This window comes from Symsagittifera roscoffensis, chromosome 9 (genome assembly GCF_963678635.1).
Source record: "Symsagittifera roscoffensis chromosome 9, txSymRosc1.1, whole genome shotgun sequence".
Classification (NCBI taxonomy): domain Eukaryota; kingdom Metazoa; phylum Xenacoelomorpha; order Acoela; family Convolutidae; genus Symsagittifera; species Symsagittifera roscoffensis.
This window is the reverse complement of record NC_087070.1, coordinates 51,473,525-51,491,957: the sequence shown is the minus strand read 5'-3', so window position 1 is coordinate 51,491,957 and position 18,433 is coordinate 51,473,525. Positions and strand designations below refer to the sequence as shown.

The 18,433-nt window shown below is 40.3% G+C and overlaps 1 protein-coding gene across 1 annotated transcript in view; it reads left to right on the top strand.

The window, feature by feature from the left end:
• LOC134854663 (uncharacterized) overlaps positions 1-18,433 on the top strand; it is a 275,825-nt gene that overhangs the window by 241,517 nt on the left and 15,875 nt on the right. The window contains exons 16-19 of the mRNA XM_063871011.1: positions 2,688-2,848; positions 3,214-3,350; positions 15,961-16,160; positions 17,202-17,349. Of these exons, the coding sequence (XP_063727081.1) occupies positions 2,688-2,848; positions 3,214-3,350; positions 15,961-16,160; positions 17,202-17,349 (646 nt within the window). The remainder of the gene's footprint in view (positions 1-2,687; positions 2,849-3,213; positions 3,351-15,960; positions 16,161-17,201; positions 17,350-18,433) is intronic.

Sequence of the window (18,433 nt, the reverse complement as noted above, 5' to 3'; positions counted from 1 at the left end):
TGAAGAATGTCGAGGGAGAAGAGAGCCTGTGGATTGCATATGAGGCCAGTGCCGATGACACCCGACAGCACCGAGGCGACGGATAGTAGCGTGGGACACTTGCGCTCTCGGACGGTCTCGGCGACCACAGAAGAACACAGACAGAAGAAGGCATTTATGAGCATCGAGTCTGAAGGTAGAATGTAACGAAGGGACAAGAAATGACATCCAAATGCAGATCCTCCGAAAATAAAAGTGTTCAGAAAGCAAAAGTATAGCCTTTTGTCTTTTCCATGTTGGATTATGCGGAAATTGTTCTCGGTAAATAAGATTCCAATCGCGGTTATTGATCCCAAAAGACCGAACCAAGTTGTGAGCAAAGATGTGTTCAAGCCGGATCGAACGAATCCCAAACTTGCGAGTGCGTAAAAGACTGAGTTTGTGAGAAGCCACAGCAAACCTCTGTTTATGGTTCTCATTTCAAAGCAGTATTAGAAGCTTAAATAAGAGAAAAAAAATCGCGTTGCTTATTTTGTTAACTGAAGTGTTAAACATGCACGCCTGTTGTTACAGTTGTATATAATAAAAGAGTAGATAATGGCAGTAAAAATGAAAGAAAATCCAGGGGAACGCTGAAGAAATGGACCCTTGAATTTGAATGTTCATTTCATTCCTTCATTTTAAGTGTCACTGAACTCAATGATGAAATAAGCATTTGTTATTGTTTATCGCAAGTGAACATTTCAACCCTTAGGAATAATGCAAAAAAGCCTTTTATTTGTTTGATCTCTTTTCCGTAATCGCATAGTTGAAGAAGTTTCCTTATCAAAATATTCGGCGCTGTATCGACTAGCATAAAGCTCGTCTAGCATAAAAGTTTCAAAATTGAAAATCGTATCGAGAGGGGAAGGTGGCGGATTTTCGGAAAAACAAGCCAAAATAGGCGTTAATAAGGATTTCTTAAAAAAGGGATTTCTTAAAAAAGGATTTTTTACGACGGGGTACAACTGATCAGAATTTATGTGAGAAGGAATTTAATTTGCTGTTTGATAACTTAGTTTGTCATTTTTCTATTTCGCAAAAATGCAAGTTTCAATTTGAAAGGATTCTTCTTGTTTTGTATTTCTGAGAAAAAAGCTTTCAAAATTAAGCTAGTCTATTCATTTTCATGTTTCCACATTTTTATGCTAGTCGAGCTTTATGCTAAAGAGCGGTCACCAAATATTGAATTCAACATATGAATAACCTCTAAAATTAGTACTGGAAAATGGGAAATGAAAATTTTGAACCTTCTTTGGCAGAAAATTTTTGACTTAAGTCAACAGTGTAGCTAAAAGATTTGCAGCATGCCAGTTGTGAGTCGTCTTGCTGAAAGACATGCAAGGTTGCTTGTATTAGAGCGAAGCGCTGAATGCCTTCCAAGAATAGCGACTAGGAAGGAAATTAAAAAAGGAGTTGTCAACAGCAATTTGGTAAATTTTGATCGCCATTTATAGTTTGATGTTTGAAGTTCTCTCCTTATGCTTGAGATTAGTTGTTGCGTTATCGCTCTTTTTTTTCGGCCATGTTCCAACTTTTCTTCTGGTTCATGCAATGTTGATTTGTTCCTGTATTGTTGTGAGTAATCGAGGGGCAAGAAAAATGGGTGTGGATTTTTGAATCTCAAGTAATCCGGTTTTTAATTTTCTCATAAATGATTGTTTTGCTTGTGTTTTAAATAGATCGTAGGTGGTTCGTCTTGAAAACTTGATATATGGGACGTATTTGCGGCTTTTCTAATAATAATTTTTTATTTGTTTTTTTTGTTTTGTGTCGCCAAGTTGTGCGAAGCTCCGCTTCGCCTCAGTATAAAAAATAATGAAATCATGAATAGTTAATATGAAATCATGGAAAATGTGAGCTTAAAGTGCTCTATTTCATGAAAGAGCAATAATATCTGCCTGTGAAGAAACTGAAATGACAATGCTTCCCTTTATAAAGAAGTCAATACTTATGTCGTTACAGGAAAGCGAATTCAGTTGATCTTCACTGTGCGTTCTTTTATCAGCTTAAGTATTACTGGAACTTGAAATTTCTATTCTACTTGAGTACGTGTATTTTCTCACTTGCTAGGATTACAATCCCAAATCAGTAGGTTATATAACCCAAAGTTATCGGGAAGGTACATTGAGGCTCCCCGTTTTGGTAATTTCCAAAGGTTGTATTGGTAATAAGTGCACTGATCGTTCGAAAATTAGGTTTATTTCGTTAGTTTATTTTTTTTTCGATAAATCAGCATATTTCAGTTTGTCGACGAAGCATTCGTTAAACAAAAGACACTTAAATTAAATTTTAAAAATGAAGTCAACTAATGATAGCACGAATTTTTGGCTTAGCGTCTTCGTGATTTCAAGTGATCGGACATTGCAGAGCGGGAGTGCAGATCAATTTTTTGAAAAAATTGATATATAGGGATAGGGATGACAAAGGATTTATATTATAGATTATATCAAATTGAGGGAAGCATCGGTAAGCTTGCAACTTTAACTGTTCAAAAGAGTGCTTTTCAGGTTAGTTTGTTTTTTGACACGTTGTGTTTACGTGTTGAAAAGAGTGGATTATAATAGAAATGAGTGCAGTCAACAATGAGCAGTTTTAGCTTGATCAACTTCATTCAGATTCGTTGCTAACAATTGGCATTAACTGCAGATGATATTGTTATGTTTCAGTGTCCATTTTCGCGCCTAGTGGTGTACTGTGAGCATAGTGAACAGAACAGTCTGCACAAGGTTTTCTCCAAGATCAGACTGATCAACTCAGAGGCACTGCAGCTGAACTACCTTCCGGAACAGTCCATCCCAGCCGCACTCAAAACATACAGACTATCCGAGTTCGTAACATTTCACACTCAGTCTTTCTTTTAAAACATATACTGTGCATGCAGGCTCCTTTTCTGACTTCGGCCCCCTCTTCTCAACGTTTGAAATTTATTGTTCATACTTTTGTAGACAATGCCCGATTGCAAGGATTTTTTAAATATATTTCGGCACTGAGTACTGTGTAAAGCTAATGGTTACATCATAAAACTGATGCCTAGGTAATGTGGGGTTAAAATAAAAAGAGAAATGAAACACGAGTCAATAGTTCTCGTCCCCGACTTGTTTTTCTCGAAGATGGAGGTGTCATTGCAATGGAGCTGATTTGACTTGGGTGGCTGAGTTGAAATTGAGTGTGTATCTATTGTGTCATGTTTAGTGAGCAGAAGACAAGTGGGGAGTGTGACGTCATAACTGGGGTGCATGTACTGGATGGCAAATTTCACCTGTTGCTGCTGGAGGGACTTAGGAGTGGTGCTATCACTCAGCTGTTCGAACACATTCAAGCCAAGAGTGGTAAGATAATTTCGGTTTTTAATTCTTACGCGTTCAGTTGTGGCAAGCTCAATGAAGACGGGATATAGAATTTTTCCAGGTTAACCACTTCTAACAAAATCATTTGAATAGTTTAGTCAGCACTGTAATTTCGTCAACAACATATATATTTTGAACATGTCAACTTTTCAAACACACTTTTTATTTACACGAGCCATATTACGAATCATTTTTTTTCTAACTCAACTCGCAAATAAAAGCGCTCATTTGTTAGCACTTGTGCTGCATAGAATTTGCAATTTAATAGCAGGTAATCTATCTGCTATATGGTGGCTAGTGTTTTACTATGTGCATCGAACGTGGCGCAGATGCACGGACGTGCGATTTGTAAGCGCCAGGTCGGGGCTTTGATTCCCGCGCATAGCAATAATTTAACTGTTCAAGGCTTATTTTACCTGATCTTTTTTCCATATTTCACTTTTTTAAACATTTTCGCTGTTTTTTTAGCGGAGAAAGTTACTTTTTACCGGTTTATCAGTTGTTATTTTTTTTTGCAAAGTGCAGCTTGGCAATTGGGTTAAAATTAGTTTCCAATGTTGGTTTACTATTTACTAACTCTGATTTGGTCTAGTTGAGTTTTAAATTTATTTTTTTTTTTTTGCTGTATTCGTTATGTAATGTTTCGTCTTAGTTTCTGGTCCAACTGTGTAAGCTCGTTTAATTCCGGCTTCAATAACGCTGGGTAATATAATACAGGTAGTTATCTTAATTGGTATGTTTTTCAAAATTAATTGATGCAAATTGAGACAAACCTACGAAATTTATGAAAGGCTTTTTCACTGTGTAAATTTAAACTTTGACACTAGCGAGCTTGCGAGCGAAGTATCAGTGTGAACCTTTTTTCTAACCTAACTAGCAAATAAAAGTGTTCATTAAAAGTGTTCACTTATTTGATGGAAATTTTGCTATAATCACGGTCTGTAGCATTGTAAATTTCACAGCTTCTCTGAAGTTCATAGTTCTCTGCTTTTTTGGTGGCTTGTGTTTGTGTTTTATTAAATTTCCGTGGCTGAGTGGTTAGTGCGTGAGACTCATAATCGTTAGGTCGCAGATCGAATCTGAGACGTAGCCGAATTTTTACTAATTCGAGGCTTATGTCAACTTTTTCTCATTGCACTTCATAAAGCTGCTTTTTGTCGTGTTCTCGCTTGTTTTTCGTAGCGAAGCTTCGCCTCTGTGTAATTTTGTTTTACGCTAATTATTTCGCTGAATAGAAATTCATTAAAAAAAAATTTTTGTTTGCATGTAGTTTGTTTGTTTGTTTTCTTTGTTTGATCGAAACAAGTTTGTCGTTCTTTCTTGATTTTTTTTCACAATGTACCGAAAATTAAAAACAAAGGTACACAAAAGTGCTGAAGTACAAGATTGCCGAAATATTTTTCAAAACAAGGTTTCACACGGATTAATGAAATGGAAATGCTTTAAAAACTCAGTCACTAGCAACTGAAGGTGGAGTCTCTTATGATGCAAGAATGATGGAAATCCAATCAGAATTGAATATTTAAAAATAACGAATCTCAGAGAATAATTCAATTTTGAGCAGTCAATATTCAATTTTGATGTGTTGCGCGCTTTCAGAACTGTGCGCTCCAATCTCCAAAACTGTATAAAACGGCTCGGCAAATAATTGTTTTAACTCGTAGTATTCTCGGCAATACATACATTCATCGTGACTAATTTTATAAAAGCCAACATTTCACACAACTCACTTTCATAATTTCAACAATCCACAGTTTCAATAAACAAATTGGTGCAAGCTAGCCACAAGAACCGGTCGGTAATGTCCTTGAGACAAATTGCTCTTTTTTAGCGGTCAGCCTTAATCAAGGTTGAACCAAATTAGAATCAACAAAACAGTTAAAATAGGATATAACCCCCTTTTTTAGTATATTAATACATGGGCAGGTGGGGGACTCGAACCTACGTCAACTGTAGAGTCTATATAGTGGGCGTTATTGTAGCTTAGGCCACTCGGCCAACTGCGCTTATTGTTGTTACATTTTGGTTCAGTTTTATGCATTTATACTATTGTTTTATATGCATCTATACTCTACATTTGCATTGCAACATACTCCCCCCCTGAAGAAGGAAGAACCGGAGCGAGCTTAACGGTCGGCCTTGTGACTTCACGGGTTGCGGTCCTGACAAGGGCGGATCGGGCGCAACCGTCCTGTCCATAGTTTAGCTTGACGATTCGGGCGAGAGGGTAGTACCCACGCGGACTATCGGGCTCAATCACCCACACGAGATCGCCTGTTTTAAGAGTGAAGTCAGAATGAGTGTGCCACTTGACACGCTTATTCAGCGAGGGAACATATTCTCGAAGCCAACGAGACCAAATCGCGTTAGCATATGACTGCGCTCGCACGTACCTTTTCTTGTGATCGAAGTGCTCCCCGGGTAAAAGCGAAGGAAAGCTTGTGGCATGTTGTCCAAGCAAAAAATGGTTTGGGGTTAACGCTTCTAACTCACGTGAATCGGTACTAACGGGAGTGATTGGCCTCGAAATCAAAGCCTGTTCAACTAAGCAGAGTGTTGTTCCTAACACCTCTTTAGTGACTCGCCTACTGTCTAGGATATCGTACAGCACGCGCTTCACGCTTCGGACGAGGCGTTCCCAGGAGCCGCCATGATGGGGTGCGCCTGGCGGGTTAAATTTCCAAGTAACACCTTTGTGTGCAAAAATGGTCGGAGCCATGCCATTCCAGCTCTTGATGCAGGCAAGTAATTCCTTTTCCGCACCAACGAAGTTCGTGCCATTATCCGACCAGATTGTGCTTGGCGTACCACGGCGCGCAACGAACCGTTCAATGCCCATGACACAGGAACTGGTGTCCAGAGACGGTACAATCTCAAGGTGTACAGCCCTGGTGGTGAGGCAAGTAAAAAGAAATCCCCATCTTTTTTCCGTGCTTCTGCGAACCGGAACGTAAAGCGGTCCAAAGTAATCCACACCCGTATGATTGAAGGGTGGTTGCTTGTATCCGAGACGTTCGACCGGTAAATCGGACATAATTGGCTGGATGGTGCTTGCTTTGCGTTTACGGCCTGTTACACATTGATTTTCGATAGACCGCAGTAGTCGACGCAACCCAAGTATTGCATATTTCATATTTAAAATGGAGCGCATGTAATCTAATCCTTGATGAAAATGCTTATGGTGGAGGCTGCGGGCCAACAAACGAACTAAGGTATGTCGGGCGTCGAGTATTATTGGGTGCTTAGTATCAAACTCGGTATTCACTAAGCGCACAATCCGTCCGGTGGAACGAATGATTCCAGCGGGACCGATAAATGGCGAGTATGTGGCAATTTTACTACTACTCTTAATAGGTTTGCCAGCGGTGAGTGTTTTTAACTCAACGGGAAAGGATTCCATCTGAGCAAGATGAATCAGTTTGCTTTCTGCAATATCAAGTTCAGTGGGGTCGGTGATTCGTAAGTCCTTACCACGAAAATGCTTATGTGAAGGCAACATCCTCAACATAAAAGCGACTACTCGTTTATATCTTGTAAAGGAACTGAACCTTTCCCAATTGAACCCGTGTTCGGGATGTTTGATGGATGTGACATCGGTGACGAAGGAAGATGATGTCTCCAAGCAATTATCAACATCACAAGAAGGACCCTTCAAACGAATTTTATTGATTACACGTTCGTCGGGTATAAACGGCCAATCAGTAGTCCTGAGAATGCTCGGACCAATAACCCAGCTGCTATCCTTGAGGGCTTCCGAAGAAATCCCCCGCGTACCGGTATCAGCTGGATTATCGCCGCTCAGAACATGGTGCCACTCATCAATAGTGGTCGACTCGAGGATTTCGCCGACACGATTAGCGACGAATACAGGTAATTTTTCAGTGGAGTTTAGCCACTGCAAAACTGTTGTACTATCTGTCCACATAAAGACATGATTAATAGAGACGGTAAGGGCGGTCAGTATATCATCTTTTAGTCGTGTGGCGAGCAGAGCAGCTTGAAGCTCTAGCTTCGGTATAGATAGCGCTTTCATGGGCGCAACGCGAGCTTTACCAAAGATGAAGGATATTTCAGTTTTATGCGAGCTCGCGAGTCGCGCACGCAAAAATCCAACAGCGCAGAAAACGTCCTGCGAGCTATCACCGAACATGTGGAGCTCAATTTGATCAACAGGCTCTGTGAAGTAACAACGGGGAATAGTCAATTGCCCTAAGAGAGGGAGACCGGAGTGCCACTCGAGAAACTTATCTCTTATGTCTTCTGGCAGTTCGTCGTCCCAACTTTGACCACTGATTTTCCAAATATCTTTCAGTAAAAGACGGGCCCTAACTGTGTATGGAGCTACTAACCCAACAGGGTCAAACACAGAAGAGACGAAACTCAAGACGGTTCGTTGAGTTATTGCTTTATCGAGAGGACGATCCACGCCTCTGCTAACAACCAATGTGTCTTTCACATGGTCCCACTTAAGACCTAAGACGTGTGATGATTGTTCGGCACCGTTACAAATTTCCTTGATGGGTGAAAACGAGGTTTCGGATTCCTCGGGGTTCATTGCTGAAGTGATTTCATCAGCATTACTGACAAATTTAGTCAAATTAAATCCTCCTAATTTAAGTAAGGAAACCAAATCGCGACTAGTTTTAATTGCTTGGGTAACGTTCTCGAATGAATCCAAGTAATCGTCCATGTAAAATTTTTCATTTACGACTGAGGCGGCCTCAGGGTATGTGGACATATTATCAGTTGCTGTTTTTCGCTACGCGAAATTGGCGCACGTAGGCGAATCCCGTGCGCCGAATATATGGCGAGTGTACTGATGAACTACCACATCGGAAGTGGTATCCTCCCGCCACAAAAAACGGAGCGAAACTTGATCGCGGGCAAGGACTCCTACCTGGAGGAACATACCCTCTATATCCGCGGAGACGGCGTACTTATGTTGACGGAATCGCAAAAGCACAAAAATTAAATTTTGGAGTAGGTCAGGACCCACCAATAAGGACTTATTTAAGGATGTGCCGTGAAACTTAGAAGCCCCATTAAGGACTCGGCGCACCTTACCCGGCTTATTCGGATTTACAACGGGATGGCGCGGAAGATACCACTCGCGATCGGAACGCTTACGTGGATCATGCGGTTCGACGGTAACGACATAGCCTTTCCTAATGTCCTCTCTAATTGTTTCTGCGTATCTTTCGCGCAGCTCAGGGTCTTTACTTAACCTTCTCTCCAATGATTTAAATTGGGCGAGTGACGAGTAATAATTGTTTGGTAGACTGACATTACTATCAATCCAAAGCATAGGCACAATGTATCTTTCGCCATTGTGAACGGTTTCAGAATTGAGGATGGATAAAGCATGTTTATCCGCGGTGGAACGGGCATCGACTTGTTTGAAAGCACCATACGATTCCAACTCGTACCAGGATTTTATCTGGTCGGTCAGAGAAGAATCTTCAACAACACACTTGAAACACGAAGAAGTAGAATTACCGGACGGCGGCAACGGACCACTTAAGACCCAACCTATCGGTAGGCGAACGGAACACGGTGAGTTTTTATCATCTCCCAAGATGAACTCAATGGGTCTAACGGCGTGGTAGTAGTCTTGTCCGATAATAACTTCAACGTCCTCATAAGTATATTGAATGGGCTTAATAGGTGCTAATTGTGGATATTTATTCTGCAAATCAGCAATATTGATTAATTCGGAACCAATCCGAATATTGTCTTTAACATATGCACAGAGAGAAAATACGAAATCACTATTATTCGGCTCGGAGGAAACTGTAAACTTGACCCTCTGAGTCTCAACAACGGTGGTTGAATTGAAACCACTAATTGACAAGTTAACGGGCTCCCCTACTAAGCCGAGACGGTTTACGAGTGACGAAGACACCCAGGAGTGAGTCGATGCACGATCACAAAGAACCAACGTCAGGAGACTGGTTACATCCGAGGATACACCAAGTGTTGCAATTGGCAACAACCCTTTAGAAGATTCAATGTCATGTACATCACTAACAGCGGCATGGATGGAAGTGTTTGTATTCTCCTTGGATTTGTTTGTTCCAGCCTTATTCGATACATTTGAATTTTCCTTCCGAGGAAATATTCTTTCGGCTCCATGGAGCAAGACATTATGTGTGCTATCACACTCTGGCTTCGGGCACTTTTTTTGCTCTAGAACATTGCCGGAAATTATGATTGCCATTGAGACAAGCGAAGCAAAGTTTCTGTTCAGCTACGTATTTTGCTCGCTGAGTAGCATTCTTTTCCTTAAAAACAGCACAATTCCACAATGCATGACTACCCTTACACAAAACACACGGCGGAAACTTAGACTTATCCTGAGCCTTACTAGTTACCTGGCTATTGGCTGCAAAAACTTTGGTTGTTTTTGGTTTAACCGGTTCTTCGTTTTTTGCCTTAGAGCTGAGTAAACGTTATCTTTCATGCCCCTCGGCCTTTTCTTTCAACCAGTTGTTAAAGTCTAAGAGTGTTGGTCGCTGCCAATTATGTCTAATAGTATGCATTGACCAAGCCTCCTTGAGGTTAGGCGGAAGTTTACTAACAGCTTGGCTTAACAGGTTAACGCTCTTTAGATCATCGTTGAAAGACAATGATTTGAAAACTGCTACGAGGCCAGATATTGCAGAGGAGAAACTAATGACATTTTCCGAATTGTGCATCTTAAGTGGAGGAAAAGTATTCAGCTTATCAAGATGCGCACCAAGATGGGCATGTGGTTGCCCAAACTTCCGTTGCAAGGTGGCCAGTGCATCCTTGTACATAACGCCACTGTAACTAAACTCCGCAATTGCGGTTTTTGCTTTGCCTGTGACGAGCGTTTTTAAGTATGTTAGTTTCGTATCATCGGTGAGAACAGCGGAATCAACGGTGGACTTAAACTGACCAAACCATTCGTGCCAGTTTAACGGGTTGCCGTCAAACTGGGCTAACTTCCATTCAGGAAGATGATCTTTGCGGCTATGCATCAATAATTCCGCCAATTCACGAGCGGAGAGAGGTCGATCCGATGAACAACCTTGGTTCGGATAAGCAGAAGACGGTGCGTAGTCTTCGTTGACTGGCTGATAACCAGTATTAGTATGATTGACGAAATGCGGAACATGTTGTGGATGAACTGGGGGAGTATTAAAATACACAGTCCCACCACTAGTATAAGGAGCGGCGGTGTTACACGATGGGACAACAGTTGTCACATTAGAAAAAATGTTTCCAGCATTACAACACTGAGCAGGCGTGACGATTGGAGTTGTAGCAGCCAATCGCCATAAGTTTGCATCACTTGTGTAGTAATCGTTGATACTAGGTGACACAGTATGCGGAACAAAGGGAAGATTATGTTGCGTCTGGACTGGCGCTGCATGGCAATTAGGTGCCGAAAAGAAAACCGGCGTTGGGTTTATTCCAGAAGATGAGAAGTCACCACCAGCAAATGCAGGCGACAAAGAAACAAAACCAGAACCGGGTTGGGCCGGTAACATTGGGACAGGTAATGATTCCGGTTGCGCGATGGCAAAACTACCATTAGTTATGTTTGAACTCATGGTCTGTAAAGGAACAGCAGACGGTGGTGACACGTGTGCACTAGAATGCATATTGTTAACTGGGAATGGAACAGGGGCTGGGAATGAAACAGAAGCTTGCAATGGCAAACGGCTTGCACTGCCAAATTGAGGCATAGCCCGATGTCCATAACTATGGATTCCAGGGTCACTCAATGCTGTGTGCTCATGGTTATGACTATTACTGGTGTGAATTGCATGAGCAAGGAGGGCGGAAGTCGTCGGTCCTGACGAAATGGGTACATGAGTGAAGGCCTGCAAACCTGGCGCACTAGCAACGTCAGGAGGTGCTTGTGAACTAACAGAGTCTACCCAATCATTAGTTCGATCGGTTGCTACCTTTGAAATAGGTTGACTTACTCCTGTTAAGTTACTTTCCGCTACCTTCTCGCTAACCTCAGATGAACTGTCCTCAAGTTCAAACGCTTTCAATTCCATTTCAATTAGTTGCTTTTTATGATTTTCAGCCAATTGCTCTAGTTCCAGCTGACTTTGTTCGAACTTAAGACGGTTCTCTTGCTCTTTAAGTCTTAAAGATACTTGATACTGCCTTTCCAGCTCCTCATGGCGTCGTTTTACTAAAGCTAACTCATGCCGTTTCTCACTTGATGACATAGTGCGAACAGTCGACGTATGACGAGTGGAAGCAGATTTATCAGACTTATGTGAGTCAAGCTTTCTACTATCCTTAGACTTATTAGAGACCTTAAACCTGTTTTCAGATACTCGTGCTGCTGAATCACTTGTTTTGTGCGAGTGTGAGGATGTCTCTGACCTAGTTTGTTGTAAAGATCCCTTGCTCCCTGTAATGCCGGCTGCTGGAAATGACGAAGGTTCAAGGCTCATCTTGTAACTCTGAGCTTCGTGCATTACTTTATCGTTCATTTCGGTTACTTTCTTAAGCCAAAGGTCTTGCTGAGCAATAATTTTTTCAGGATTTTCCGTTTTTCCCGCTAACCTAATTAATTGCTCATTGACGTCGACAGCTTTTTCCAACGCAATTTTACATTTGTAAACAGCATTATCAATTTTTGTAGTGCGACTATTATTCTCAATGTACTCAAGTAATAATGAGTGACCTTTAAGCAGCTCATTTTCTAGATTTAGACGGGTTTCGAATAACTTGCGTATCTAACTTTGGAATTTTTCGTCCATGTTTTTCACAAATTGACAATATTCTACGGATGTTCACTTATAGAAAACAATCAATAAAATGAGATACTGTTTTGGTACGTAATCAAATTTGCATTAGTAAATCAACATTAGCTTACAAGACGGGGGAACTTGACGTCTCAAAGCTTCTACCTGAATCCTATTTCTTATAGCTTTCCGAGCTTTGAGGGGTAAGCGGTTTCGCTTCTTACGTGTCTTAAGGATGTTAAGATTAGCGCTATAACGCTTTAGAAGGAGGAGAGTCTTTAACTCAAGGGAAGGAGGCTGGTGAAGCTCTTTGTACTTCTCAATTAGTACCTGGTCCTTAGTCTTACGCTTAGAGATAAAGTCTTTAACGACGTTGAGAACGAGAATACCTGTTGAACCTAAACTTTCCTCTATATCCTCGGTTCCGTTCCGTCTACAGTATACGATCGCACAAATGTTTGTCCTATACCTTAATAACAAATTGACAAGTTGCTCACTACTCAGCTTGCGGTTATTGTTGCTGCGGTGCCTACTTATCGAGTTATTAATGGCGTCGTGCCAAATTACAAGGTCGTTACGGTGCGACAGGTAGTGATGAAGGTAGTACTGTATCGTTTTCTGAGAGTCCCTAGCGTTAAAGTTCAAACTTAAACCTGGCTTCGTAAAGCAAGTATCTTTGACGCGCTTCTGGGACGGAGCGGGAAGTTTTCGGAGCGCGTGATCCAAAGAACTAGCTCCTAGAATGAATACCATACACTTAGGGGACCTATGCGACTGTTTCGTTACGCTTAAGTACCAATGGGGTTGGAAAATTAAGTAGGTCGGTTGAACTCCAACAACACACACGGAGTAAACCTGAGGATGAAAGAATTCAACTTAACTCACTTAATATCACCGTACCTGACCACTTAACTTTACTGTCACGCAACGAAGTCAATAATCTGACGGGCTGAAACGGCTTTGTTTTACTCGAAGCGAACTGGCTTTCAGTTTCATCAATGGTGGGTGGGGGATCAAGCAAATTGGTTAAATTCCAACAACACACGCGGAAGAAACCTGAGGATGAAAAAACTCAACTTAATTTGCCTGATATTTCGCTACCAGACCACTTAACATAAGGTTGGTGTCATCTTACAGCACAGTTTCGCAGAATTCTGGAGACGTTTTGAGGATTTTTTGGCAATTTTTTACTTTTTATACAAAACTTTTCAGTAAATTTTGGTCAGCAGGTTCGAGTCATAAACCAATCCAAAAAACTAGTCCAGTACCTCTTGTCTATGTTCCGATTTCACTGATTAATATTCCGTTCACATATATCCAAAAATTTTTGGTATCGAGAAAAAATGTCAAGTCAGTTTGTCTATGTATCGACTGTAAGATATTTCAGTTCAACGGAACTGTCCAAAAATTTTGGGTATTGAGAAAAATTACCGGGGGCTAGCTTGCGGGAAAAATTCTATCATAAATGACATCGTATTTAAATTTATAGCACAATTGGAGTTTTAAAAGTTTTGGAAACTTCTTACAGTTTTGGAGATTGGGTGCACCGGCGAAACTGTATGAAGGCCTATTCCGCTTCCTCTTCCTGTCCGTCAAACTTTTAAGGGAAAGTTGACCTCACTACAGAACAAACCAACCGAGTCGAAGGGAGACTTGAGTAATTCTGCTGGCGGTTCGAACCAGCCCTTGGCCACTAGACGAAACAGCTGGTGGCTAGTCCCCGAGTGTTCGTTTGAAATGCTTTGCCGGTTGGTTGCTACTGCGGTCACTGTGTACACCAAGGCAGAGAAATACGCCGTCGTCCTGTTCGATACACTCGATTTCGTAATTGTGGCTGGGATACTCGATATTTGCCAGTTAAATGTTGTGTATTAGAGGCTGGGATGGACACACTAGATTTCGTAATCGTGACTGGGATACTCGATATTTGCCAGTTAAATGTTGTGTATTAGAGGCTGGGATGGACACACTAGATTTCGTAATCGTGACTGGGATACTCGATATTTGCCAGTTAAATGTTGTGTATTAGAGGCTGGGATGGACACACTAGATTTCGTAATCGTGACTGGGATACTCCCTACTGAATTTATGTGTGTCCCTTGTGGGGCGCCAAAATGTGCGCTCTAATCTCCAAAACTGTATAAAACGGCTCGGCAAATAATTGCTTTAACTCGTAGTATTCTCGGCAATACATACATTCATCGTGACTAATTTTATAAAAGCCAACATTTCACACAACTCACTTTCATAATTTCAAAAATCCACAGTTTCAATAAACAAATTGGTGCAAGCTAGCCACAAGAACCGGTCGGTAATGTCCTTGAGACAAATTGCTCTTTTTTAGCGGTCAGCCTTAATCAAGGTTGAACCAAATTAGAATCAACAAAACAGTTAAAATAGGATATAACCCCCTTTTTTAGTATATTAATACATGGGCAGGTGGGGGACTCGAACCTACGTCAACTGTAGAGTCTATATAGTGGGCGTTATTGTAGCTTAGGCCACTCGGCCAACTGCGCTTATTGTTGTTACATTTTGGTTCAGTTTTATGCATTTATACTATTGTTTTATATGCATCTATACTCTACATTTGCATTGCAACAAGAACCGAGACACGAAATGTTTATGATAGCGCCTGGTTGTTATCGGGAGTAGCGCCTTCCTCCTGTTCACTGGGAGAAGAATGTTTTAAATGTCAGTCAATTTTGCTTTCGCTTTAGCAATCGAATAGGAACTTTTTATGTTTTTCTACAATTCTGATGGGTATAAATAGTTCTATCATTTGGTCCCTCCATGATGAGAATAGCCAACGCAAAAGAGGACGCGAGAAAACGTCTGTTATTGCTGTGACATCGTTCAGAAAAAAACTTTCCTCTAAATTGAAGGCTGTTCCTATGCGCACTTAGCATAGTGGTAAGGCGTTCACCTTGAGATCGTCAGATCGTGAAATCGATCCCCTGCTTTGGTAATGATAGTGTGTGAGGACGAGCTCTCACTTGATCTCTTTTTTCAGGTCTAACCACAGCCTGATCAATTACGGCTGCAATAGTGGTACCACATGAAAGTTGTCAGATGCAAATAAACGGCCTTGAGGCGCAAAAAAGAGCTTCGCTCAACTAAATAACTCAGTCTGGAATGTGATGAAATTAGATAAAAGGAATATACTAAGACAGGCTGGATAGCCTTTCATAGCACCACTGCGAATCGCAGAAAAAACTATTATTCTTGTTATGCGAATTTTTAACAACATTGTCTCCTGGTTTTTATTTTAAGTTTGGTGCGTATTCATAAGTCTCAAGATGCAAAATCAGTCCCATAGGTGCCAAAAAAACAATTACTCAAGTCGCAAATCTTTTTATTTGATCAAAGAGACAACTTACGCCGAAAGAGGGCGAGCTACGTGAGCGTCACAATTTTTAGGTGAGCGCTCTGCACGTTGGCGCGACTGCGGCTGTCACTTTTCTTCCGCTTGAATTTATGCTGTTTGAACGATTAACAATTCATGTCTCTATTCATTGGCTTAAATATCGATCAAACAGTGCTCAAGAAATAAGTTTTTGGGACCGTTGAGACAGATTTTTTAAGGTCATATGAAAGTTGGGAGTTATGGGAATGCACCTAAGTTTCAAGCCAATCTTAAGTGAAAATCATTATAAAGTTGATTTATTCCAGAAACGTAAACCTTCTCATTTGTTATGAAAATAATTTAGTTCTTGACTTACAAGTTCTTAATCTATTGAGTATGACGTTAATCAAATTAGCTTTACTTTTACTATCTTATCCACTTCAATTTTGTTCATTCTTCTCCTCTTGAGCTCAGATATGTGGCTGTTGTAATCTAAGTTTGATTGTTTCAGGCGACCCTTCGTCCTCTCGACTGCGCCTGATGTTCGACAGTGACCTGATGTTCTCTTCTAGACTGTATGCCTCTTTTGGAGTGTCCCTGTTCCGAGTTCGCATCCACGAGTCCCTCTCTTCAATCATGATTCAGCCTCTGCTCTATGTTAGGGACATGGTTCCCAAAATGTCATTCGACTGCCTCACAAAAATATCACAGGTGCACAGCTGATAGTTGATATTTCGTACTTGCCCTTCGCCCCTTTTTCAATTGAAGAGGAAGGAAGTAGGAAAATGCTGGGATTTTTACCGGCCCATTTAGCCTGGAAATAACGAATACGCCTGGATCTGTTTTTTTTCTAACGGGAAATCTTATGTTTCAAATAAAATTGCCGGCCAATTATTTGTCTGCTTATCATTTGTGAACTTAGTTGCTACATCTTGGATCGTTTTTTTTTGCTGCGCACATGTTTTGAATGGTACTTTTAGTGTTTGATGTACTTGTAATTTTACTTTCTTTGACTTAGTACTTCTTTTTTTTTTGTTTCGCTTAAAAATTTTATTCGGCCCAATTTATTTCGGTCTATTTTTTATCGACTCAGTGACCTACTTTTGGGTCGTTTCATGGGAAACACAATTTCACGTTCCACTCTGCACTTAATTTGATTGCATTTTACCACTCGGTTTGTTGAAATTTCTTTTTTTTTTTTAAATTTTTTCAGCTTATTAGGTTTCGACTTGTTTTATATCGGCTTTGTAGCCTGTTTTAGCGTCGTTTGATGCGCGAAAAAAGTTTTTGTGTGCATTTGTGTGTTATGAGAGAAAAGGAAACGTAAAAATTTTTGCTGTGAAAAATTCGACTTGAAGAGTTTCTTCTTAGATACTTTCGGCTTCATCACCGCTTGGTTAATTTTTTTCCGCTGCTGATTTTGCCTTTAATTGTTGGGCATGTTTTTTCACGCCTTGATTCACTATCTTCATTCATTTTGACAGATCTAGTTGTATCGCAAGCGGCTCGGATCTCAGCTTTGCCTCTGTGTGTTAAATATCCAACAGCTATTTGGATTTTCGAAAATTCTACTGTTTTTGCCACATCTGCTATATTTGTAAAATGTGCTATGATGTTATGAAATTTCATGAGCCCGAATCTTTGCTGTCGGTAAATGTTTTCAGCTAAAATATTAATTATTTATTAGACTAACCATACGTTAATCAGTGGATAAATAGATGAAGTATTTAGTATTTTATGCTGGCGTTTCAGATTCTGCAAACGAGCAGTCTGAAAGATGTAGTTCGCAACCAGCTGTTTCCCACTGTAGATATGGTCAAGTCGATGAGCAAGGAGTTCGGAATTGCTTACTTCCAGGAGACAAACAACAACAACGCGTCTCTAGACAAGAAGAGCAAAAGTTAGTCAAAAATGAAACGCTGTTGTATTAATTAAACTAGCATAATTTAGGGACCGTAATGTAATTGTACGACAGTCGTTTTTTTTAAACCTAAGTTGCAAATATTGGTGCCACCTTTGGTGACTCATTTACGGTTTTTTGATTGCATGTGCTTTGACATTCGAATAGTAATAAGTTACACAGTTGGTGCATTTTTAATTCATCAAATGAACCGAAAATTGCTATTGTTTTCAAACAAAATTACAACAATAAAAGCTCGAAGCTCGATTTCCGAAGTTTTCTTACTCAATTTATCTTGAAATGCATAATTTATACATAATATGGCTTTATGCTTTCCAATTGATGACATGCAAAGTTAGAAGGATGCCTTTAAGTAGGATGCCTTCAATTTTTTATGTTCCAAATTATTGTTTGTATTTGGTGCCACTTTTGCCGCATAAATTGGCAATTAGTTAGCATATATAGCTGCTTTATTTGCCGATTGGCAAGTGTTCGTGGCCGAGAGGGCGGGGAGTGTGACTCCACATCTCAATGTCGCTGGTTCGAATCCGATACGTAGTTAAGTTTTATTAATTCGAGACTTGTTTTTATCTCTTCTTTTTTCACTTTATAAAGCTGTTTTTTGTCGCGATCCCGCTAGTCTTTGCGAAGCGCAGTTTCGCCTCTGTGTAGGATGAATTGTTACTTAGTTTTTATGATCAAAGTGAGGATACTTATGAAAAGTCGATGAACGAAGTGAAGACAAATTTTTAGGTCGAGCGATTTTTTTGTTTACAGGAAAATTTGTTCATGCCAATTTAAAATTTGCAGCTTTGGCCTATGATGTTTTTCAAGCTCAGTTCAATTTCAATTGATTACACTTGCGAAGCAAAGTGTATTAGTACGAACTTCTTTTTTTTCCAATCTAAGTCGCAAATAAAGTGCTTATTAGTAAAAAGTTAACACGGCTGATGCATTTTTAATTCATCAATTGAACCGAAAAAAAGTTATTCGTTTCAAACAGCTGTGCAATGAAAAAAGCTCGATTTCAGAAATTTTCCAATTCAATGTATCTCGCATTTTTTTTTGAAATGCATAATTCATG